The sequence below is a fragment of the Mixophyes fleayi genome, chromosome 7, assembly GCF_038048845.1.
Source record: "Mixophyes fleayi isolate aMixFle1 chromosome 7, aMixFle1.hap1, whole genome shotgun sequence".
NCBI lineage: Eukaryota > Metazoa > Chordata > Amphibia > Anura > Limnodynastidae > Mixophyes > Mixophyes fleayi.
In genome coordinates this window covers 126,435,447-126,460,412 of record NC_134408.1, presented here as the reverse complement: position 1 = coordinate 126,460,412, position 24,966 = coordinate 126,435,447, and the positions used below count along the sequence as shown (strand labels likewise).

Here is a 24,966-nt window from a genome sequence, read left to right as displayed (position 1 = left end):
CAACTGTGCAACCACTAGCTGGTGAGTACACAAGGGATGGGCAACCTGTGATATCTCTGCCAACATTGCGTTTTTACACAACACTTGGGGCTAGATTTACTAAGCGGCGGGTTTGAAAAAGTGGGGATGTTGCCTATAGCAACCAATCAGATTCTAGCTATCATTTTATAGAAGGTACTAAATAAATGAAAGCTAGAATCTGATTGGTTGCTATAGGCAACATCCCCACTTTTTCAAACCCGCAGCTTAGTAAATCTAGCCCTTGGTGCCTTTTTTTTTTTTGCCTCTTAGGTCCACACAAATTAAGTTTGGCTGAATTAAGTAATTAATGTTTTGGTTTTTTTTTAAAAAAAAAATAGCATTTAACATAAATTGAGTCCATGATAAATGCAATAGGGACATTAGTCTGAAATACTAGAGCAGAGCACAGTGCTCCTGGGATGCAGCTATGACTCTCCAGCTTGAGTCAGCTGGAAGCATGAGTCACAGACTGCACTACCAGCCAACACAGCTCCATAACAGCCGCCTGGGGACTGCTCGCTGCCCCATCATAGACTGACTGTAGCCCCAGTGACTTGCATCGCTCAAGGCGCATGTCTGGAGGATGTGCTAACTGTTGCGTGCCGGTAGGGGCGGTGCTGAGCCGGCCCTGCCTTTAAATCAGCGCGTCATTCAGTCCCCGCGACCGAGCTGCGTGTGTGATTCGTTTACCCGGGGAGACAGACAGCGTGCTCAGGTGAGAAGACCCCATGTGCTGGCTGCATCCTGGCTGCGCTGTAGACGCTGTGTGGTCCCGGGTGCAGGATAGGGTACCCGGCTGGGCCACCGCGCATAGGCCGGGGAAGCATGTGGATGTCCACACGTGGGGCCTGCTAGCAGCAGCTCACGGATAGTTATTATACTGGAGATAAATCCGGCAGGGGACCGGTTAATCATGCATGTATAGACGCTCCATGTGTCAGGATGGGTTACATGTTACATGCATGGTTTCTCCCCACCCACGTCCACGTGTTTGTTCTGAGCATGAAATCCGTGGTCAGTTAATTGGTTTGTCCCTGTCCCGGTTTAGCAGCCACCAGGGCAGTCCTACATCCTCTGTCTGCTTCAGTGTATCAATCAATGTATCAATCAATGTGATCTTGGCCTTCATCCAGCTGGCACTTTGCCATGTGAAATGATGTTACATTTAGATTCCGATGCTTCCTGTTGCTCTAACATTGGATTAGCTTCTGAATACCCCACTAAGCACTCGCTTTGTTCTACTTTGTGGATTGGACTCTGTTCATGTCTCTGGGCAGCATGGGGTTTAACCAGCTGATGCTGCCTGTACTTCTTGGGAGCTAAACTGCCCAGGTCCAATGTAACTGAAATCGATAACCTAGTCCTATTCTTTGCTGCCGTAGTGATCATTGGTTAACTTTCCTGTTGACTCATTTGTTTAGCAAGGGTCACATCTTTATCTAGTTGTCCATTTTTACCTGCTCTCAGCCATAGAATCTATGTACATTTTGGGATGGAAACCCTATCTGTTAAGGAGGCAGTGTTCATAAAGCATATGCAAGTGTACATGATGGGGACTAGTTGTGATCTTTGGGCTGAAATACGCATTGTCCATGTGTCTGGCCTTAACTTGTTCTATGGCTCTAATTAAATCTTCATAATTGGGGATGGAGTTGTGGGCAGCACGGTGGCTAAGTGGTTAGCACTTCTACTCACAGCACTGGTGTCATGAGTTCAATTCCTGACCATGGCCTTATCTGTGTGGAGTTTGTATTTTCTCCCTGTGTTTGCATGGGTTTCCTCCGGGTGCTCTGGTTTCCTCCCCCACTCCAAAAACATACTAGTAGGTTAACTGGCTGCTATCAAAATTGACCATAGTCTCTGTGTTAGGGAATTTAGACTGTAACCTCCAATGGGGCAGGGACTGATGTGAATGAGTTCTCTGTACAGCGCTGCGGAAATAGTGGCGCTATATAAATAAATGATGATACACTGTTAGGCTAGGTACACAGAAGAATTTTCCAACCATCGTGTTATCTCAAACGATTGTACCTACGACTGAAGGTCCGATCAGTCTGGTGATTAATGCATACTAACATGATTTACCTTCAGATCTGTGCTCGTCATCTGGTCCTCTAGTCTTCAGTGAATGACAGCACAATATTCATTCATTCGTTATTGTCACATTTTCACACTGATTAAGACCACCTTGATATATACATGTCCTAACTTCACAAGTACAGCCAGCATAGAGCTTCTGGTAGCATCCTAAGCCCAAGTAAACATTTTCCAATAAAGCATTTCTCTTGCAACCAAAGAAAAGATTGCAATTTGTCCAGCACTACATTTAAACCAAATATTTTAATCTTGGTTAAAGTAGACTAGTTGTCTACATGCAATGAAGGCAGCCAAATTTAATCCAGTAAATTTTAGGGACCAGTCAACTCATGCCTCAGTGGTGTCACTATTTCCACAAATTGGCTTCTTATAGGGTAAGAAGCCATTGTGATCACAATGTCCATTCACAGGTTAAAAAGTGAAATGCTAGAGTTTAAATTAATATTTGCGTGGCTTGACTTTGAGGGATATAGAATTCATTCTGCATGAGATAATGTTTATTCTGATTCCTGTCCTCACTGATTCATCCTCTTGTAACAACTTCCTGGGAACTGATTATTGTTTTACTGAAGCCTGTGGATTTATGGATCTTTCTCTTAACTACTAAGTTGAAGTACTGTTTATTTTGTATATGTACAGGATTAGTTTGTAGGACTCTATATTTGTTCATTGAACTACTTATTCCATAACGATGTAAACTTTAATTTTAGGATTTGAAATGGCTGAAAATGGGGACAAAGACCAAGTGCTAGATTTGGATACAAAGATCTGCCAGCAAATTGAGGTAATCCTGACTTATTTTTCAGACTTGGCTCATTTGCACAAAATTTTGCAATAATTTTAACCAGGAGGTGAAAATTCTAGTTAAAAAAAATAAACTAATCTGTCCATTATGTGACGTTTGTGCTGTAACAAAATGTTGCACATTACTAGTGACACCTATTGTGACATGCAGCAACCTTTTGCATGTCACAACTTGTGACTTAAATCCCAAACTACAATGTTTGTGCTAGCCCTTGAGTTATAAGTTTATAATGTAACAGATCAATCCCTAATTTGCTATCTGTATAAGTCTCCATATATGTTTTATGGTGTTAATATCCTCTCTGAGTATGCAAATGTATTTATCAACAGCTACAGGGACAAAAGGTCCTATATTAAAAATGGCTTGTAGGAATAATGGGGTAATTAAAGTTGTAAAGAGATTATTTAAGTGGCTTTTTGTGTGGCTGCATGCACACAGGGATCAGCCATATCTTGCCCTTCTGCTTAAACTGCACAGTGTTCAACTTTGGTGGAACAGAATCATTGATCCCTATGGGGATCTATAATTCATTTCTAAAGTTTGCTGGCGCTGTTCCTTTAATGCACTTTATATTAGGTTTTCTTAATTTTTGACATTGGAAAAAGTCTGTTAAGAGTTTAAATTCTGTATAACAAGAACATTAAGATGACTTGTAAAGACAACATTTTAAACTTTTTTTTTTCTTTTCATACGTTGTTTTGCAAATTAGCTTTAAAATTAAATTCATAGTTACAGTTGTAATTTTTATCTTTTCAAGCCCACCAAATGAGTCTATATGACAGTTCTGGGCAGGAGGAATTGGTGGTAGTGTTTGGGTGCAGATGGGCTAGAGCAGGCCTGTCCAACCTGCGGCCCTCCAGGTGTTGTGAAACTACAAGCCCCAGCATGCTTTGCCAGTAGACAACCTGTTGATAGCTGGAAAGGCATGCTAGGACTTGTAGTTTCACAACATCTGGAGGGCCGCAGGTTGGACAGGCCTGGTCTAGAGCGTGGACCATTGCTGTCAATGACTGTGTGACCCCAGTAAACTACTAATTGTGTAAAAGTAACTGGGAATAATTCAGGAAACTCTAGTGTCCATAAAATAAGTGTTTTAATATTCCACTTAATTAAAAACCTATTTAAAACAACTTTCATAATTAGACCTTTGAAATAAGCTTTTATTTATTTTTTTTTATTTTTTTTTTTGTTTTTTGTTTTTTGTTTTAACCAACAAAGCCAGTGCAGCAACACCGCTCAAATTATGCCAGTCATTAAGGTGCTACCTATTAACTATCTTGGGTCATAAAAGGTTAATGGTAATTAAATATCCTATTTCTCCTTCCATGAATGCCACTTTCATTGTGGCATATTGTTCTGGCTCATTAGAATACAGTTTAAATTTATATAGAATTTCTTGTAGCTAAATTAAGTTACTTCTCCACTTTTACTTTGGTTTCCCTGCAATAATTTAATGTGTACACTTAATATTTTACAGTACTATTTTGGTGACCATAATCTTCCACGAGACAAGTTCTTAAAAGAACAGATCACCCTGGATGATGGCTGGGTGCCGCTGGAGACTATGATTAAGTTTAACAGGTACACTTTTTACAACAATTTGGGAGATATGGGATTGTAATCTTTGCCTGTATCTCACCTTTTTTTATTTTACACCCGCAGACTAAACAAATTGACAACAGATTTTAGCAAGATTTTTGGAGCACTTAAAAAATCCAAGCTGGACCTGTTGCAAATTGATGAGGAGAAATGTAAAATTAGAAGGTCACCTGACAAGCCTTTACCTGAAGCCACAGAAGAGTACAAAAACGCTCTCAAAAACAGATCCGTCTATATTGTAAGTATATTATAAGAATGTAAAAAGCTAAGTACTGAAAATCTGACTGGTGGTATTTAGACTACATAAACCAGCTCCAAAGAAACCTGCTTCCTCCCACTGTTGGTTTTTCTTCATACAATCTAGCATCACTCTGTAGGAGTTATTGGAAATGCTAAGTTGGAATCAAGTGCTGATCAGGAAACTGGATATGATTAAGCCTTATAGTGGATGCAACTCTGTGTTGGAGCTTCATTTGTGAAGGCCCAGTACCAATTCTGGGTGCAGTTCTCAATGTCTGTTTCTAAATCTAATTGGACAGAAACCAAAGTTCCTTTATTAAGGAGGGTAATACACCAGTGAGACCACCATATGTGTGTATATAATACAAGTGTTAATTGAAACGCCCTCCTTTGATGCATGTAGTGCCACATTTGGAGAATGCCCGATGCATCTTCATGGTAACTGAACATGCTGCAAACATTGCAAAAAATAAATATAAATTTGAAGGTAAAAGCGAAGCTCAGCAGAGCGAATGCAATACACTGGACGGTGCCTAGTAATGTGTTTTGTTTTTTTATGCTATGCCATGTTCATACATAGGTCTCTAAGCCTGCTGTTAAAATATAGGAGTGTTAACAAAAGCATGTATCGCAGTGTATACAACCTTACAAATCCTATGGACGTTGAGTAATTTTATAGCTGGTATACGGACCTATGTATGATTTTGATTTAGTAACATGTTATGCATTTTCTTTTGTATGTGATGTCCTTTATTTCCTGTTTTGTGTGCGCTACTTTTGCAGTGTCTAGTTGCTATGGTTATGCATGTGCTATAAATACACTTGTCTCGCTGTTGAAAAATGTCTGATAAAGGAGCCACATAAGTTTCTAAATGGGGGGGGGAAATAAAGTTTAACATGTAAGTCTAGAATGTCAGTAGCTGTACAATGTGCGTTCCATGGGATTCCACTCATTGTATGTTAATATTTGTGGGTAACTTAAGACAATAGTGCATACTGGACAGGCGTCTATGGTGTAAATATGTTCTAGTTTAATTACGAATTTATGACTCTTTTTGGAGCAGTGAACATTTGGTTCTCTATTATAAAAGTGCTTCATATCATTTTAAACCTACATGGTGTAGGCCAGATGTATGCAAACAAATGTGAAAGCACTGGTCCAAGTAACTATGTTCTTTCTATCACAGAAAGGCTTTCAGACCAACACAACACTAGATGATATCAAAGAGTGGCTGGAAAATAAGGGCCCCATTGAAAATATTCAGATGAGACGGTCACTTGAGAAGACCTTTAAGGTTTGTTAACGTGCTGCTGTGTAAATCAATGTTCTAATTTTTGTACACTTCTGTAATTTGATTCTCAAAACATTCTCTTATAGGGTTCCATATTTATTGTATTCGAGGCAGAGGAGTCTGCCAAAAAATTCTTGGAAAATAAGGACCTCAAATTCAAAGATTCTGACTTGATCATATTATCCAAGTAAGTTTATTTGTTTTTTTTTTTTTTTTTTTTTCACATTTTACTGGATCTGGTAGTTCCTTGCAAGACAAGTAATACAAAATTCAATGACATGTTTAGTAGAAAGTTACTTCCAAGATGTAAGAATGCAAAAATGTTAATTTCAGCTAGTACTGTAACTGTTCAACATGTTACATGTAAGTTGTAGGTCGAACTTGTATAATATTTACTTAATTTGCCTTAAATACTTCAACAAAGGGACAGCGAGAAAACAAAGGTTTTCAAATCCTTTAAATAGTTGTCCACTTGACAATAAGAAAATAAATAAAACCGGGCTTTGTTTTTTTGTTGGTAAGTATAACATTGATTTTACTTTTTTTACTTTCTCTCAACAGGGATGAATATTTTGCAAAGAAGAATGAGGAGAGAAAACAAAAACAATCTGATGCAAAAGTAAAGTCCAAACAGTAAGTTTGCAAGCAGCTTTTACTCCATTAGCATCACAGGACTTAAACTAATGGTTGTCTCCACCTCAGGCTCAAACCGAGGCAGTGACTCCTTTTTTTTTATTTTTTTGTTCTCCTCTTACCTAAAGGGATTAGAAATATCCACAAGCTGTTAGACTGCTTGTATTGTGTCACTGGTCAGCCTGGTCAGACCCCCAGAGGGGGGTTCCCTCTCCTATGCCTTCAGCATTGGTCTAAACCAGACCTGGCCAACATGTGGCTCTCCAGGTGTTGTGAAACTGCAGCATTACTAGCCAGCTATTGGCTGGAGAGCCATATGTTGTCCTGACCTAAACACATGTGCTGCTTTATCACTGCCAGTGGTAAGGAGGGCCTGTCTGGTGAAGCTGCACGCTCCTGCCTTTTTGCACTCAAAAGGAAACTGCGGTACAACTAATCGCTTTGGATCGTGCAGCAATACTTCTTTTGAAGGGGATGGAGATGCATGTTCTGGGGGTGGCGAGTTCCTTGGGTAACATGCATGGCTTTCTCCCCTCCTTTGATTGGAGTCTTGCAGACTCTCCTAACAAGTCACCTGACAACCAACTTTACTCCCCTCCAATTCTGGTCTTGTGGCTTGACGGCAGGAACTGTGTAACCCTTCTCAAGTTTCTCTGAGAATCCTAGGAAAGTGTAGTATATATTAACTACCAAGCCTCACGAGTCCTTTGTTTTGCAGTCAGCTGCTGCATGAGCACCAAATGTTGGGCTTAGTTGTAGGTCTAGAAATTTAGACTAGTTTCAGTCCTGTTCAGCCCAGGTATTGGCTAAAAGTGAGACAGCCCTGAGCCTTAGTTGGCTGTTTTACTGGTGCAGTCTATTGCTGATTTATCTAGGCTTTTCGTATTGGTGAAACAACTAGCAAGCACAGCTGTTGGCTGGAAACTGCCTACACTAGAGTCTTGACATGAACAGACCAGCATTGGCAGATCAAGCTCTGAAGCGCCTCCTTACTAAATCTTCCATGCAAAGGTGCTTTCTTTTTCAGCCCTGGAGATATGGGCAGAGGATGACTTGTAACTGTTGTCATTGAAAGAGGGTGATGTACTTGGCTAGGATAGCCATGGTGTCTAATACTCAATAGCTTCAATGTTGAGTAGGAGTTGCAGGATGTCACCGAAGTTAAGGAGCCAGGACACAGATCTGTCATCCCAGTCTTCCAAGTAACATAGTATTCCTTCTGACCCCATGATTAACAAGTTGTGGTTTGTTCGAGGGACTGCAACTCCTCATCCTATAACATATCTCAAAGCATTGAGACATGGAGACTCAACAAAATAACCCAACCCAGATCTTCCCTAAAACACCCACTCTTTGGTGAAAAACGCTGCTCTTTAAAACTGATGCAGTGTAATAAAAACTTTGTAGGTTTTATTTAAAGGTAGGGCCATTCCTGTGCTTCCCATGAGCTTTAGGTATCTGCGTTTTCCATCTGGTTTCTACATGTATGTAGCACATTCATTGAAATGAATCAGAAGATCTGATTTCAGAAAACCTTACGAGGTATTAAGTTTTTCAAATTAAAATTACAGCTTTATACACTAGTTTAGGGATAAAATATTCTCTTTGTGCATTGTGAGTAGTGTTTGTTTACATTTTTATTAATCTCCTGTCTGTCCCCAGTTGGGGACATAGGCAGGAGACACTGGAAGAGCTGACAGTGTATATATTGTAGAGAATAAAATGGTAAATGGCATTGGCTGTTGCAGAAACATACCTGTGTAATCATGTCAGTCATACACCTAATATATTTTTTTGTCTTTCACCAGGGAGAAGGCAGAGGCCCAGAAACAAGCAGAGGATGCTGAAATGGTAGGTGTATAAAGGTGCACTACAGGTCCCAGCATGTTTTTTGATTTGAGGACCTGCTGTTGATGCTAAACTGTTTAGAGCCTGGTAATGGATGATTTTTTTTTAATTTTTTTTTGCTTCACTTAATGTGTTTTTTGCTTTTTTTACTAGTGTTAACAGATGTAACTGCTTGTGTGTGTTCCAGAAATCATTAGAAGAACAGATTGGCTGCCTCTTGAAATTTTCGGGTGATCTAGACAACATGACGTCCAGAGAAGATATTCATACATTATTTGAGAATCATGGTGAAATCAAATGGATTGATTTTAGCAGAGGTGCTAAGGATGTATGTATTCTAAATCAGTGTTCCTCAACCATTTCCCTCTCAAGTCTAACTGTTGAAGAAACTTTTGTATACTAATATCATAGACTTGTAAGGTGCCACAGTGCTCCGTAGCGCCGTACAATAGGGAAAAGAGTACATGCATAAAACTGGGCCATACAAGGTAGACAGAGTAAATGCAGACATGAAAAACAAAGGGTAAGGAGGACCCTGCTTATTAGGAGCTTACATTCTAAGCGGAAGAGGCCACAGCTGAAACAAGAGGAGCAAACGTGGCTCAGAGTGAAGATTGGGACAGTTGTGAGGATACGTTAGTGTGAATAGTATTATTGGGGATAAGGTCACCTCTAAAAAAAATAAAAATGGGTTTTCAAAGAGCGTCTAAAGATTTGAAGGCTGTGGGATAGTCTGAGCGTGGTAGGGAATTCTGTAAGTGGGGAGCAGTGCAGGAGAGAGAGGTGGTTACCAGAGATGAGACAAGGTGCAGGGCAGAGATAGATCTAAGAGAGTGGGAGGGGGAGTATTTTGATTTGCGATGTATGCATGGGTACTGTTCAGGGCTTTGTAGGTAATGGTGAGTAATTTGAATCTGCAGGACACAGGGAGCCACTGTAGGGATTTGTAAAGAGGTGTAGCAGATGTGGAGAGGTGAGAGAAGATTAGTCTTGCAGCATTTAGGATGGATTGAAGTGTGGATAAATGGGTGTCAGGAATGCAGTAGTCAAGACAGAAGATGTTGAGAGAATGGATAAGTGTTTTGATCACATGTTGAGTAAGAAAAGGGCATCCTGCCAATGTTTTTAAGGTGGAGTGGACAGGACTGGGAGAGAGTCTGGATGTGAGGAATAAAGCAGAGGGCGTAGTCAAGTGACACCAAGACAGCGGGCTTGGGAGACTGAGGAAATTGTGATAGACAGTGAGGGAGATTTGAGGGCAGGTGGTGACTCTGGCAGAAGGGAAGATAATAAGCTCTGTTTTGGATATGTTGAGCTTTTAGGTAGCGTTGGGACATCCACAATGTCCCAATAATACAGCTATTTTGCATAAAGGTCTGAGCCCACTTGATGGCCACCTCCTAGTATTTATGTAAAATGTAATGTCCACACAATACAATGAGACTCTAATTTTAACACAACTATATTTAAGAATGTAGCTAGCTCCATAGACTCTGCAAAATTACAAATTGTATTTCCTCTTCTTTCTAAAGGGTATTATACTATTTAAAAGCAATGCAAAAGAAGCATTGGAAAAGGCTAAAGCGGCAAATAATGGCAGCTTACAGTTAAAAGAGACGGATGTAACCTGGGAGCTTCTTGAGGGTGATGTAGAGAAAGCTGCATTAAAGAAAATAATGGAAAATCAACAAGAATCTTACAATAAGTGGAAAGGCAAAGGTAACGATTGTCTCTTATGTTAAGTGTTTGGTGCATGTGTTATAGCCTCTTGCCAGTGTTGTTGGACTAAACTATCAATGTCACAACATATTATACACTTGTAGATTTTTATGGATTGCTAGAAAAACTTGGTGTACCCATGTTGCCTGCATAATGGAGGTTGTGTGTCTGTGTAATTTTGGTCAATTTGCAAAGTAACTGGCTCCATCCCATGCAGGAGACCAACATGCTGAATATAAATGGCCTGTTTAACTAATGACTTGACAACTTCTTGCTTTGTTAAACATTTGGTGATTTTTAATTTAGTTAAACCTGTTTCTGCTTGCATAAACCAATAGATTAAGTTTAGGAATAACTCAAAAACACCGGTTTCATAGTTTAAATACATAAACACGTGAGGTCTATACAAGTGGTGTATTAACTTTACAGTGTGACATACAGGTGGCAAGAAATTTAAAGGCAAAGGAAGGGGTGGAAGAGGAAATGACAGTTCACCCAAGAAGAAAATACAATTCCAAGGGAAGAAGAAGAAATTTGACAGCAGTGATGAAGAGGACATGGAAGGTACATTGAATTTAATATATTCCAATAGAAGTGGTATCATCTTGCATTGTGTAAACACCCTTTAAAGGATATGCACTTTAAATGCACACATCAGCCACACACATATTAAAGATTAACTCCACCCAAAACTGACCGGGTATAATTAGGTGTGGTGCTGATGGACAACATGTCCAGTATGAAAAGTCCACCTTAAATGCCAAGAGCTTTCCTTGCAGCCTGTTCTTAGACATGAGCAACAACAGCCCGTGACTGCAGCAGACTCTCTAAATCAGTTGGCTTGCTGGACCTTTAACGTAGTGTGCAACACGCAAAACTGAATTTGCAGTTGTAGTGGAGTAATGGGTTTAAGCTGGAACTAAAATCGGGCAGTCCCATGAAACATTCCTTGTAATTGAGTGCATAAAGAGACCCAGGGTCAAGTTGGTGTCTCGCATTATACAGGGTGGGCAGGCATCTGATTAGACAGCTACTAAGTCTTTATAGATGTTATATTTACAATCCATTCCTATTGCATGAACACATTCAGAGTCTCCTAAGAAAGAGCCCAAAGCCTCTGCAGCGGCGGATGTAAAAAATGGTGCAGAAGCGCATGGAAGTCCAAAGAAGAGGCCACTGGAAGACAAGACCACAGCAGAACCAGAGCCGAAACAGCAGAAAACTGAAGTTGGTACCGAGAATCAGTAATATGCTGCTGGCTGTTTTATATGCTCTTGGTTTGTTTTTTTGTTTTTTATTGGAAAGAAAATGAATGCATATTTTTAAGTCTTCAGATACTGAATGTCAGTTGATTGAGAATCTAACGAAGTCCACTTCAATGTCAACCTGTAATGAGAGTTTATTTTTTATTTTTTTTGTTACTTTATTTGAACTGCACTTGTAAATGGCTATCTTGGACATGTTTTATATTTAAGCTTTTTGTTAATACAAATAAAGAACTTCCAGGCCTCGAGTGGCAAGGACACAACTTTAAAATCTAACAATCAGGATATTCAATAAAAAAGTAAAATTATAGCTGTGTCCTTTTGTATTTTGTAAACATCAAAATGTAGGTGTCTGGGGCGAGTGTTTGTTCTCCAGCAAAAACCTGTAATAACCCCCACACAAAGACTTTGCAGGCAGCTACACACTGTGGTATGTAGGTCTAAATCAGGCCTGTCCAACCTGTGGCCCTCCAGGTGTTGTGAAACTACAAGCCCCAGCATGCTTTGCTGGTAGACAACCAGCTGATAGCTGGACGGGCATGCTGGGACTTGTAGTTTCACAACACCTGGAGGGCCACAGGTTGGACAGGCCTGATCTAAATCTTAATTGGACATAATCGTACATGTGTGCATTGAATTTACATTGACTTGAATGCTTATTGCCTATGAATGGAAAGGTATGCTGCATGAACTTGATAATTTTTCTTATATTATGACTTGGGTTACAATGGGGAGAAAACATAGGAGCTCTGAGGGTGCAACTTACAAAACCTTTTCCCCTCAGGCTCAGACACAGCTTGGGCCTCTCACCCCCCCCCCCCCCTAGTGGAGTCTAAGCTTTCCCCTGATGAGGCTGTGTAGCTGCAGCATCCTTGTATTCACATAATTGACTATCTCTAGTAAAAAGTCTTTTTAGAATAATATGCAGAAACCTGCAACTTTACAAGTAAAGACAAGGGGCCTGATTCATTAAGGATCTTAAATGAAGAGATATCTTATTTCAGTCTCCTGGATAAAACCATGTAACAATGCAAGGGGTGCAACTTAGTATTATGTGCAAAACAGAAGTTAAATATTGACTTTTTTCATGTAGCACACAAATCAACTTTAAATTTCAGTGTACAAATAAGCTATCAGGAATGTGTGCTACATGAAAAAACAGTCAGTATTTAACTTATGTGCAAAACAGAATACTAATTTGCACCACCTTGCATTGTAACATGGTTTTGTCCAGGAGACTGAAATAAGATACCTCTTCATTTAAGATCCTTAATGAATCGGGCCCAAAGATCATAAAACATAGGCACCCTATGATACTCATTACATCTTGGGGAAAATTAAGATTCCTGCACCAGATAATCGGTAATGGAGGCCCTTGGAACTCTTCTATACAACATGCTAAGGGACCATGAACACTGAAGGTCATTACTTTCTTATTCTCCTGGATCTCTCTGCTGCATTTGACTCTTGACCACTCCCTTCTCTTACAGACACTACAATCCCTAGGGGCCCGATTCATTAGTGATCATATCTTGGGCAAAAGTTAGGATGCTTATTTTAAGAAGAATTGGGGAGATAAGAGAAGTTAAGATGTATTTTCATCTTACCTTAAGAAATTCTTTACTTGCGCAGTGGATTTTGATTCTTATCTCCCTTTTCTGGGCATGAACAGAGTGGATTTGCTTAAGATAAGCAAAAACCGGCAGATAAGATCACTAATGAATCAGGCCCTAGGTCTTGAAGACACTGTCCTATCCTGGTTATCATCCTACCTATCTAGTTGCTTTTTCAGTGTTAATTTCTCTGGATCCACCTCTGCTCCACTTGCTTTCAGTTGGAGTACCACAAGGCTCAGTCCTAGGTACTCTATCTACACCACTTCTCTTTGAAGACTAATGAACTCTTTTGGATTTCAGTATCATCTCTATATGGATACACAAATTTATATATCATCTCCTGGTCTCACATCTGTGTTGTCACATGTTCCTGACTTTTGTCATTTCATCTTGGATGTCCTCACCAACTAAATCTTTCAAAAACAAAATTAATATTCCCACCCAACAATAGAAGCGTCCTGCCTGATATTTCTGTTGACATGACTCACACTGCAAGCTCACTGCCTAGGTGTAATCCTTGACTTACAACTATCCTTTGTTCCCCACAGCAACTCTATATCTAAATCAGGTTACATACATCTAATAAAACATTTCCAGAATACGCACATCTCACACAAAGACACTACAAAAAAATTTAATTCATGCACTCATCTCCTGCATTAACTATTGCAATTCCCTCCTTATTCTTCCTAAAATTAAACTCTGGCCCATATAAATCGATTTTGCACTCAGGGGCTAGATTGATTTTCCTAGTGAATTGTTTTTCCTCTGCCGAGTCACGCTGTTAGTGTCTAAAATTCTTCTACAAACACAAGGCCCTCACAACAAAATTGCACCAACATACATCTCCCACCTCAACACCTCCGTCTCTCATCCACTCATCACATCCCCCTTTTCTCGGTTACAGAACTTTTGCAGGCTGCACCCACTTTATGAAATTCACTCCCTCACACAATAGGACTTTCTTCTAATCTTCAAGTGTTCTCTGAAAACCCAACTCTTCAGACAAGCTTATGATATTCCTCAACCACCATCTTAATCTCCCTAGGTTATCCTATTACCACCCCCTACACAGCTAACACAACGACAACCCCCTGACCAACGTAGTTGTGCGAATGATCATACAGCCCACTAAATACTTTGTAACCTTTGCATTGTAGCTGAACAAATATACAATATGATGTAACACTTACCCTTGTGCATAAAACCATTGTCCCATAGATTGTAAGCAGGGCCCTCTTACATCTCTGCATGTATGTATTACCCAGTATTGTTTTTTTCCAATTGTAAAGCGCTACAGAATCTGCTGGCGCTATATAAATAAATGATGATGGGACAAGGACAATTGCAAAATTAACCTATCTTTGTGTCATTTCCTTTAATAATTTTCATTACCTACTAGATACAAAAAGCTTTAATATTTACTGAAGGGCCCAAATTATCTATTCATTTAATAAACTAGTAACCTTAAACACTGATTCATAATTTATAGCTGCAGGTTGCAATTCTAAACATGGGCGTGAAAATTAGCACTGGTAGAATTTCACTTACCGACTTCTTCTTGTGAAACTTGTATGAGGCTGGTAAATCGTAACGGAGCTCTGCAAATACATGTAGATTTTAAACAAAAACACACCAAACTAATCAAAAGTAGCAGTAAACTTTCAATAAAGTAAAATGTAATCTTTGGGAAAGTACGTACCTGCTACTACTTCCATTTTCACATTGCAGGCTGCTGCCTTCTTCTTGATATGCTAGACAAAGCAAAAACAAGGCAAGCTTAACAAAATGTACATGTAGTTGCCCACCTAACAGCAGCTTGTTCTGGATATCACCTGTGAAAGGACACATCCAGTTATAAAGGCAGTGATTAAAAAATAAAGTACTGTAAAGACTCATTTTGTCTTAAGCATGCTAGCTGCAGTCATCCTAGAGTCAAATAGAAGAGGTTCAGCAACATTGACTAGATTCCATATATCAGACTGTAACCTCAGTCGTCTTCTTACACAGTGGGCTCCATTCTTTCTTGTTAACCAATTATCTCTCATTATATATACATAATACTGAAAGAGTTTTGCAAGCCTATCAGTGTATATGATCTGTTGCCCCAACCACTCCATGTGTCATTACCATATGATGCTGAAGGTGAGAGAACAGCCACTAGGAGCATCAAGCACATTTTTCTACAGCCATGGGCAATATTAAGTTGGCATTACCCATCCAAACAGTAAAGGAGCATTCAGAGTTTTATGCTTTATCCACACCTGGCTCCAAAAAAAAAAGAAGTGGCACAGCTAGATGTTGGTAAAAGGGTCACAAAAGTCTGGAAGGATATGTCCAGAAAGGAGGTGGGTGGCTCAGTGGTTAGCACTGGGGTTGTGGGTAAAATTCCAACCAAAGCCCTGTCTGTTTGGAATTTGTTTTTGGACTGTGGGAGGAAACCACACAATAGGTATAATTGGCTTCCGACAAAATGTCTGCTGTGGTACCAACTGATCTGAATGACTACATATTCTCTATATACCACTGCTTTATAACTAAACAACGTCACAGAAAATCCTACTGACATTTGTGTTTGCTAGGGATTTACTGAGGATAGCTGAATCTTTTGCCATACATTACTACTTTAGATTCAGTTGGAATTGGATCTATTATAGTAATAAAATAAAAAAAATAGTGGACACCTATTGGTATCCCAGAAGGCCTTGATCATACAGTGCCGACTGAAGGCCTCCTTTGTACTGCAAAGCAATAAGTTGGGAGTTAGGTATGTATAGTACTGAAGTCATAAATGAGAGTTTTAAGGGAGGAGGAAAAGGGGCAGCCTACTACTAGGCATAGCCATGACTCCTGACCCAATCCAGATGCACCAAAATTGGGAGATATGCCTCGATTTAATAATCCACATTTTGTATCCTTGTCTTATGATCTGAATAAAAACAAACAGGAGTATTTTTTTATTTTTTTTACAAGTCATTGCATTATGCACTGGCTTTGTTATCGTTTTATTCTGTAGGAGGTTCCCTATAATGAATAAATTACATAAGTATAATATGTTAGGGCAGTGGTTCCCAAACTGTGCTTCTAGGCTCCCTGGGGTGCCTTGGCGATTGCACAGGGGTGCCTTGACCCGGGCCAGTGGTAAGCAAGACGGTGGACTACTTAGTAATTATTTTGGCTTAGGGGTGCCTTGAAAAAATTATGGAGAGCCTAAGGGTGCCCTTAAACTGAAAAAACCTTCATTCAGTTACATTCCACCAGCTGATGTCACTGACATATGCCTTGTTTACTGTATTTCCAAATTCAGATCATTGTTATTTTCTCTCCTTTTAGAAAATATTATAATCTTTGTAAAATAAAACAAAATAAAAACGTACTTCTCTTGTAGAGGTTTTATGTAGAGAATATACTGATGTCCTTGCCATTTGCAAAGCTGTCTTCAGGAAAGTCATGTCCATACCTAACGGAAGCAATTTCAGATGTTTAAATAATTAGAGAGAGACACTGAACTCACTTGTTTTCTTAGTTATGTGTTCTTCAGTAAATGAAAGTAACAAAACCTGATGGTCCGATTTAGTTCCCAACCTCCTCATCAGAGATTTCCCTTTGATGTTAATAGAGTTGAAAAACAAGTGTGATGGAGCAGTGGTGGAAGATCTTCTCTAGTGTACAAAGAACCTCAGCCTAAACTGTTGTCTCTTGCTTTACAGAGTGCCCCCTCTATTGCAACAGAGGAGGGTGGCACTGTAGAAAATATGTAAGATATGTAAGATTATATATATATATATATTTCATTTATTGTATTTTACATAAAAATGTAGAAGAGGCAACCCTACACCCGACTAACTTTTCCTCCCTCGCCATTAGCCAGGGTTGGTAAAGCCAGAAACTGGGCATCAGGTGTAGCTTTGCATATTACGACTTGTCAGCAAACGCTATGTGTGTGTCTGTGTATTTATATACTTATATCTCTATATCACTTGTAATATTTACAATTAAAGAAAGGGTGGCAGTAGGACCAGCTGGCACAGGAAGTATAAACCTCTCACCTCTAAAAACAAGGACATGATAACGAGTTAAATTACATATTTGTCTAGAGTGCCAATTTTTTTTTTTCTGGGTAAAAACATATGAAATAGGAGATGGCTCATGTGTGGGTCCTAATAGTACAACAGAGAATATTAGAGTGTATTAAATGTATACAACAGTGCTGTCTGTGCCAGACACAGCCATACCTGAAGAATAAGCTTTTCTAACTACATTAGATAAAGTCTGCAGGAAAGTTAGACAAACGGGTTAATGTGCCGTTATCTAAAATAAAAAAAATAACTTCAAACAACAGCTGCCATCTCAAACCAAAACCAATAGCAAAGTCTGCTTTAGTCATCCCATGAGTGAGCATAGTTACAATTTGTCCTCCACGTGTTCCGACAATGAGGCTTAGTAATAATGACCAAAATAACTAGAAAGCTATGTGTACAGGAATGTCCACTCTCTCTTTTCATCCTTCCATCAGCTCTCTGTGCGTAATTGTACACAAGCAAACAAGGATTTTATTCTAATTAGATAATAGCTAGTATTCTAAATCAGATTGATTCATGTGCACTTATGTTGGCTGAAAATGCCGTTTTACTTGCATGGTTATATTAATGTCCAGCTCTAATGTAAAAAAATAAATAAATTTTATATATATATATATATATATATATATATATATATATATATATACACACACACACACATATATACATATACACACACATGATAACGAGATAGAAATATGGAAAAGGAGATTAATGGAAGAGTTCAATTTGGACCATTATCCTACACTCGCCACTAGGTTATCTAGTGTGAAAAAATAGTTAAAAAAAAATGAAAAGACGACTAATAAGCAAATCCATCAAGTATGGTATTAAAACAAAAAGACCCCCATAAAAAAGACTAATTGAAAATCCATAATAAAGATTACTGTAGAACTAATAATAAATAGTAGAAAACAAACTATTGCATATTAGTCTTTGGGCCATTCAAATCTCAGTGCCTCTCTCTTTTGTGGATGAACCTGCGCCAGTATAATGAATACTTCAGCACCAGTGCTCTTTATCAAAATAGCGGTGCGCACTCTGGATCCACTACTATCCTTCAATTTAATTAACGGTTGTAACCCTGGATACCCTCTTCCGCTAAGAATTTGTCTAACTCTTTCTTAAACATATCAATTGAATCTGCATTCACTATCTTCCCTGGCAGCGAATTCCATATCTTGACTGCCCTTACTGTAAAGAACCCCTTCCTTTGCTGGTTGTGAAACTTCCTCTCATCTAAACTTAGGGGGTGACCGCGTGTCCTATGTACAGTCCTCGGGGTAAAAACTTCCCATGAAAGTTCTCTGTATTGACCCTTAATGTATTTGTACATAGTAATCACATCCCCTCTTAGACGCCTCTTTTCTAAAGTAAACATGCCTAAACTGGCTAACCTTTCCTCATAACTTAATGACTTCAAAACCTTTATCAATTTTGTCGCCCTTCTCTGAACCCTTTCTAGTTCCAAAATGTCTTTTTCATAGAGTGGTGCCCAGAACTGTACGTATTCAAGATGAGGTCTTGCCAACGATTTATATAGTGGCAAAGTTACACTGTCTTCCCTTGCATTTATGCCCCTTTTTATGCATGCCAATACTGTATTGGCCCTTGCAGCAGCTGCTGCTTGACATTGAGCACTACTGCGAACTCTACTGTCGATGAGCACACACAAATCCGTTTCCATTCTAGATTCCCCCTAAATCCCCCAAATAGAATGTGCTCTAGCAAGTCCATGTCCATCTAAGCTTACGTGAACTGTCAGTCCATCGCTACAGAGACCTATGATGTTTTTCATCTGAACAGTTATCTCCCAAATATGGAACAGAGGAGAAATGGATGAAAATATTCCACAAGTCCTAAGAGTAACAGCGCGTAACAGGTAACTGAATTTAATATTTATTTCTGAGGATCAGGCATGATAAACATAAGCTATACATGGTTACCTCTGTACTGCACACTGTGTCTCTAACCCTATTTTACACCCTTTTATGAACAGGTTTAAATTTACCTTTATTATGTTTCGTGCCAAAAGGAGGATTCATTATTACAGTGTCCACAGATTTTTCCAGGCTGTTACGTGGCAATGAACAAACGTCACACTGAACCAAGTCAATATTGGTGAGCTCAAACTCTTCAGCATTTGTTCTGAAAATGTCCAGAGCGTCTTCATCTATGTCAAATCCTATGCACAACCTTCAGAGGGAGAAAAGATTGGATAACGGTTACACCACAAGTAAATGGTTACAGTTTCAATAAGAAATAAAAGCATGCATTCCATACTCCTGGATGGATGCCATTTGTCACAAAATAAAATCCTCACTTTGTACTTTCTTTAGATGATAGGGCTGTGTATGCTCCTATATCCCTTATTGTTATGCGTGCTTCCATTAGTTTGTGAGAATCTTAATTGTGTCCACGGACAATGTGTGTTTGATATTTTAAAATATCCATTTGGTAATTTTCCAATTTGGTCATTCATCATTGAACAGTTTGATTTATATAGCTGTTTTACCTGTTCCGATAGTCAAATCCTGCAGACTGTGGAAATTGATGACCATCGTTAAGTATAAACTAGTCAGCAACCTCTTACTTCTCCAGCTGAAGAGAGCCTAGCCTTCCCACAATGCCCTGCAGTAGAACACGGTGTGTTTGGTAGATCACCTCTCTAGCTCATAATAATAGGAACCAGTGTGTTGCACAGAGCATACACATGACCACAAACAGGAGAATTCTGCTGCTTTACAGTAACTGGTCTATCCATTCAGATTATCTCATACAATGCTGAAGTCAGGTCTCCATACCCCTGCACACCCACTTTGCACTTGAGTTACTGATCTCCTCTAATTCTTCTGCAAGCTGTCTCTTGATGCAGCACATTTTTAGTAACAGATCAGTATCCCAGCATTTACTGGACACTACATAAGTGCTCGCTATTGGCACTGGTACATTAGTGTAAAACACAGCCAGCCTTGAGCTGCAATGCATCCTGGACAATGTAGTCCTAGCAATGTATGTTCCTTCAGCATCAAGCAGATTAATGACCCATCTCCACTAAAGGAAATTCAAGAACAGCTGAAACCTCAAACAAATAAATAAACTAACACCTTTACAAACGCTATCAGAATATCCTGTGAAAACCTTGCGCAAGATTCATCCGCAGGATGTTTATATATACTTATATGCTTTTTTTTTTTTTGTTGAACCTCATAGAGGTGAAATAAAAAATGAGGGAAGATTTCAGTATCATAATTACCGGTACTACGCACATTAACTCCTCACTCGGGGTTCCGATGGGAAACTGCTTGTAATTGAATCTGCCCCTTAGATTACTGGTATTATTTGGAGTTAAATTTAGTTTTTCTTGTGTGGCCATCCCCTTTAAAAGGGCTTATCTGCTTTCAATTGGCTTGACCATGAAGGATTTTAACAAGGTACAGGAGGGAAACATTCTTTAAAAGAAGAGAAATATTAGAACACTAAGACATGCACTGAAAACTGGAGGGAAGTAGGTTCAGAGAAAAATTGAGCAAAAACTAGTGCACAGAAACAAAAGTGAATAAGTGGAATAGCCTCCCATCAGAGGTGGTTGAGGCTAATACGGTAGAGCAATTTAAACATGCTTGGGATAGGCATAAGGATATCCTTACAAAGATTAAAGGACCAAATAGAGTTTTAAGTTACCATAGGGTAGCTTCCTTCTGTGATTTTCAGCCACGTTTTTAAATAATCTGGTAGAGTTGTTTATCGTTACTGCCCTGGAAAATGACAAGTACTGTTGTGCTGTCTGCGTGGATATAATTGTATCCAAAGAGCAACTTTGAGTCTTACCCAGGTCAACAAGAATAAACTCACCGTGCTGGCTCTTATAAAGACATGAGTGAAAATCACAGAAGGAAGCAAGAAATAAAAATACAGTAAAAGTTGCATGAAGGCACATACACACTAATAATGTCACCAGGATGTAGAAATCCACCTAAGAAGGGATCAGTTCAAAAATAAAAACATTTAAAATACGGGGAAAAACTGAATTTGTATAAACTAGGATTTTTTTCAGCTTGCTATGCATTTAGAAAAATATGTAGTGTGTATTTTAAAATAACCACCTAAATAAAACATTCGTACAAAAACTCAAAATTCCGAAAAAAAAATATAGTGAAAAATAATTCCCTAACCTCTATGACATTGGCTGGTCTGCAATAAATAATAGCTTGACATAGTAGCACCTGAGAGAATATAATGCTGTGATTATAGGGCACCTTAACCACAAATGTATTTTTTTACTAATCAGTGTGTGGTGGCAGATACCACACACTGATTAGTAAAAAAAAAAATACATTTGTGGTTAAGGTATTCTATAATCACAGCATTCCATTCTCTCAGTTGCTAATTCGTCAGACTTTTTTCTATGTTTTTATTTTCATTAAAGTACGGACTTGTTATCTCCACCAACTCCACCATGTTTAATGTTCAGGATCATCTAAATAGTAACCTGACAGGAGTCTAACTTGCTTGTGTCAAGACCCTGTATTTGACTTGTGGAGTCTTTAAACGGTTATATCCACTGGGAATAAAATACAGAGACGTGAAGGGGAGCTTGATTTTTGTCTGGTGACACTGCAAGTGCTCGTGCATGGTAATCACAGTGTATGTCAGCCAGAAATATCTGCCCCCACATGCTAATTTAGTAAATAAATAACTCCTGTGTGGAGATACACTTCTTCAAAGAAACATATAATATAGGGTACTAAGAAAATATAAAAGTAATTCTGATGTTTATTTTACAGTATACATTTTTGGGGGATCAGGGGGCAGTAGAAACTCAGACTGTCACTTACAAGGGATGGTAAAACGGGGATAAGCATCTACAACCTGCGATTTGGACTAGTCAAGTAGGTTGTAGATGGAGTGTAGAGAAGAGCTGTCAGGGGACGCTACCTAATAATGAAAGAGGCACAAGCTAGACAATGTTTGTAAGATAGCAATATATATACTTTATAACAAAGATGCAGTCAAAAGTCATGATCAGAATGAAAAATGTGTTCATGTTTCATATATGAAAGCTTAAATTGGGGTTTCAGTTGTCCTCTTAAGGGGATGATGACAACAGCAGCACTAGGTGGACATCTCAGAGAAATTCTATAAGTGGTCATGGTGCCATGTATTGGCTTAGTAATAGCATTGCCAGTTGCTTACATTTCCACCCACCTCCACAATCCACCACCATCTCTCTTCAAATATTTGCCTAGGAGAACACCTAGCACAGCAGCTGTTAACAGCATAAAATAATTTGCTATAGATATAATGAATTGTATCAAAAGTGACATTTCCATTAGACAATTACATTGTCTTGAATTATCAATGACAATATTTACATGGACAATATGCCAATATAAGGAAGACAAAAATCCTTGTAAGTTACATCCTGTACTTACCCAGCACCCAACATAGCTGCCCCAATACTCAGGACTCCACACCCACAGCCAAGATCTGCAACTACTTTATCTTCAATATCACCAAATGTATTATGAATGGTGTATAACATACATGCTGCAATGACACGGATAGAAGAGAACACTTAAAGGAGAGCTGTTCAATGTTAGTGTCCAAACCATCATTATCAGGCAATCTAAAACTAAATGTCAATATGGGGTCATTATATAGAGCAAGTACAGCTAAATACATTTGCATTATGCTTAGCCCACTGTATGTAATACAATTAATAACAAACCACCTTATTAAGGGCTGGGTATTTTAAATAAGGTGCAGTTCTCTTTTAAATACAGTTTTTTGTACAGAAACTAAACTGTTAATTATGTACATGATAACCAAGCACTACCTACTCACCTGCAATATGTGGTCGTGTTGGATATTGTTCAAGAAGGAGTTTTGGATTTTCAAAGACATCAACTTGTTGCAAGCACCCCTCCAGCTCCTTCAGCCTCATTGTTTAGAAAAGGTGGGGGGAACAATAACTCTAACAAACACAAAACAATGTGCCTGCTGCTAAAAGCGTGTTAAAGCAAACACTTAAAACAACATTTGCAATAAACGCATCTAACCGGCACAATCCACAAAGATTTAATGGGGGAAAATCCAAATTGCAACACACGCATAGAAGCTGTCCAGCAACATAAAGTGTCCCCCGGCGGGTGGAACCTTATTATTAGTTCCGTATAAGACAAATGATGGACAACTGCACTTTGTTGCAATCTGCTGCGTTGCAGCTCATGTGTGCGCTGTGTTTTCTAATATTTTATCACAGACTGTACTCTGCATGTTACAAAACTGCAATATGCTTAAGCAATAACAACAATGTCATTCTGAAGGTAGTATATTTTGGATAGTTATCAAGCATAAATTTTGGCATAACTTGTTAGTGAACTCTTTTAATCTGGGTACACACTACAGAATTTTCCACCAACTTTTTATGCCGATCAATTTTAGATGCGATCAATGGTCCGATCGCTCGGTCCATGGACTGCATACACACTAGCCTTGTTTAGGACGATAAAGGGAAGAGCGGACGCCCCTTTAGCGACTTTTTACAGCCATGTTGTCGTGAGCAATGACTGTAATTTCGCTGTTGTGGATCGGTCGGAAGTTTATACACACTACACAACGGAAACGAGATTGGAACAAAAATATTAAACGGTACGACCAACCAAATGAGGCAACAATCGTCCATTTGGGCAGACTTTCGACCATCGTGGCACTGACCCGACTTTTGAACGAGCGGTCGTATGTGGCTGGTTGAGCCGATTATTGGATGAAAACTTTGTAGTGTGTACCTAGCTTTAGTGTGTTTGTAGTAGTTAGAGCAAAGACTAAAGATTACTGGTAAGCTGTGAATAGAGTTTAATGATGACCGGTATACACAAAACAGATTTAGGGTAGTTAGCAATTGTTTTGTAGTGTTTAGGCAGTAAATAGTAGATACTGAGCAGTGATAGGCTGCGTAAATACTACAGAAAATTTCTCCTGATGTGACATCTTTAATGATTTTGTCAACAACAGAAAAAAAGTCCCAAACAGCACGTTCATTCATGTGTACACACTATACATGTTTTACCTTCAGATCTGTGCTCTTCATCTGTCATAACCATCAACTGAAAAGATCGTGACCCTGCACACTCCATAGAGATCTATGGATCCTGCCGGTCCTGAGTGCACACTGCAGGATTGGAACGATATTGTTCCATCGTTGAATGAGATTTTTAGTCCGGTTTAAAAATCAAATGAAACGATACGATGTGCTTTGGAACGATAATCGTTCATCGTTGGAGCGTACACACTAATGCCCTATCAGGACTAACGATCATTTATCGTTTGATTGGCCCAATAATCTGCTGAAAACACTAGTGTGTAACCAGCCTTAGTCTATGGCTAGTAGTAGTGTGCAGAGCCTAATGATCAATAGTAATCAGAGGGTTGCTAGTAGTGATGACATAGTTTAGGGGTAGCTAGTAGTCAGTGAGCATTAACTGGTTATGACTTAAAGACAGTAAGCAAGTATTATTATAATAGTTATTTGTTTCTAAAGTGCCAACATTTTATGCAGCTCTGTACGTCTGAAATATGTTGCAAACAAATAACATACAGTGAGTGACAAATGAGACAACATGTGGCAGCGTGAAAAGACTCTACATACTCTACTATCTATTTCAGTGCCATTTTCACATGCATTCTTGACATAAGACTTACAGCACTTGACACAAAGGGTATTAACCCCTTTATGACCGGAAGTAC

General features: G+C 39.0%; 2 protein-coding genes across 2 annotated transcripts; one reads left to right on the top strand and one right to left on the bottom strand.

The window, feature by feature from the left end:
- The first annotated feature begins 607 nt into the window (after positions 1-607).
- Positions 608-11,827, top strand: SSB (small RNA binding exonuclease protection factor La). Its single transcript, XM_075180681.1, has 12 exons — positions 608-736; positions 2,829-2,902; positions 4,401-4,504; positions 4,586-4,760; positions 5,950-6,057; positions 6,141-6,241; positions 6,616-6,687; positions 8,496-8,538; positions 8,723-8,863; positions 10,068-10,254; positions 10,696-10,818; positions 11,345-11,827. The coding sequence occupies exons 2-12, from the start codon at positions 2,837-2,839 to the stop codon at positions 11,500-11,502; spliced, it is 1,278 nt and encodes a 425-aa protein (XP_075036782.1). The 5' UTR covers positions 608-736; positions 2,829-2,836; the 3' UTR covers positions 11,503-11,827.
- Positions 10,523-23,353, bottom strand: METTL5 (methyltransferase 5, N6-adenosine). The gene is made up of 7 exons (XM_075180683.1): positions 23,065-23,353; positions 22,653-22,767; positions 19,229-19,413; positions 16,513-16,595; positions 14,838-14,889; positions 14,687-14,736; positions 10,523-11,640 (listed from the first exon to the last, which is right to left on the bottom strand). Exons 1-7 carry the CDS (start codon positions 23,162-23,164, stop codon positions 11,599-11,601), a joined length of 627 nt encoding a protein of 208 aa, XP_075036784.1. The 5' UTR covers positions 23,165-23,353; the 3' UTR covers positions 10,523-11,598.
- Positions 23,354-24,966: the final 1,613 nt, after the last annotated feature.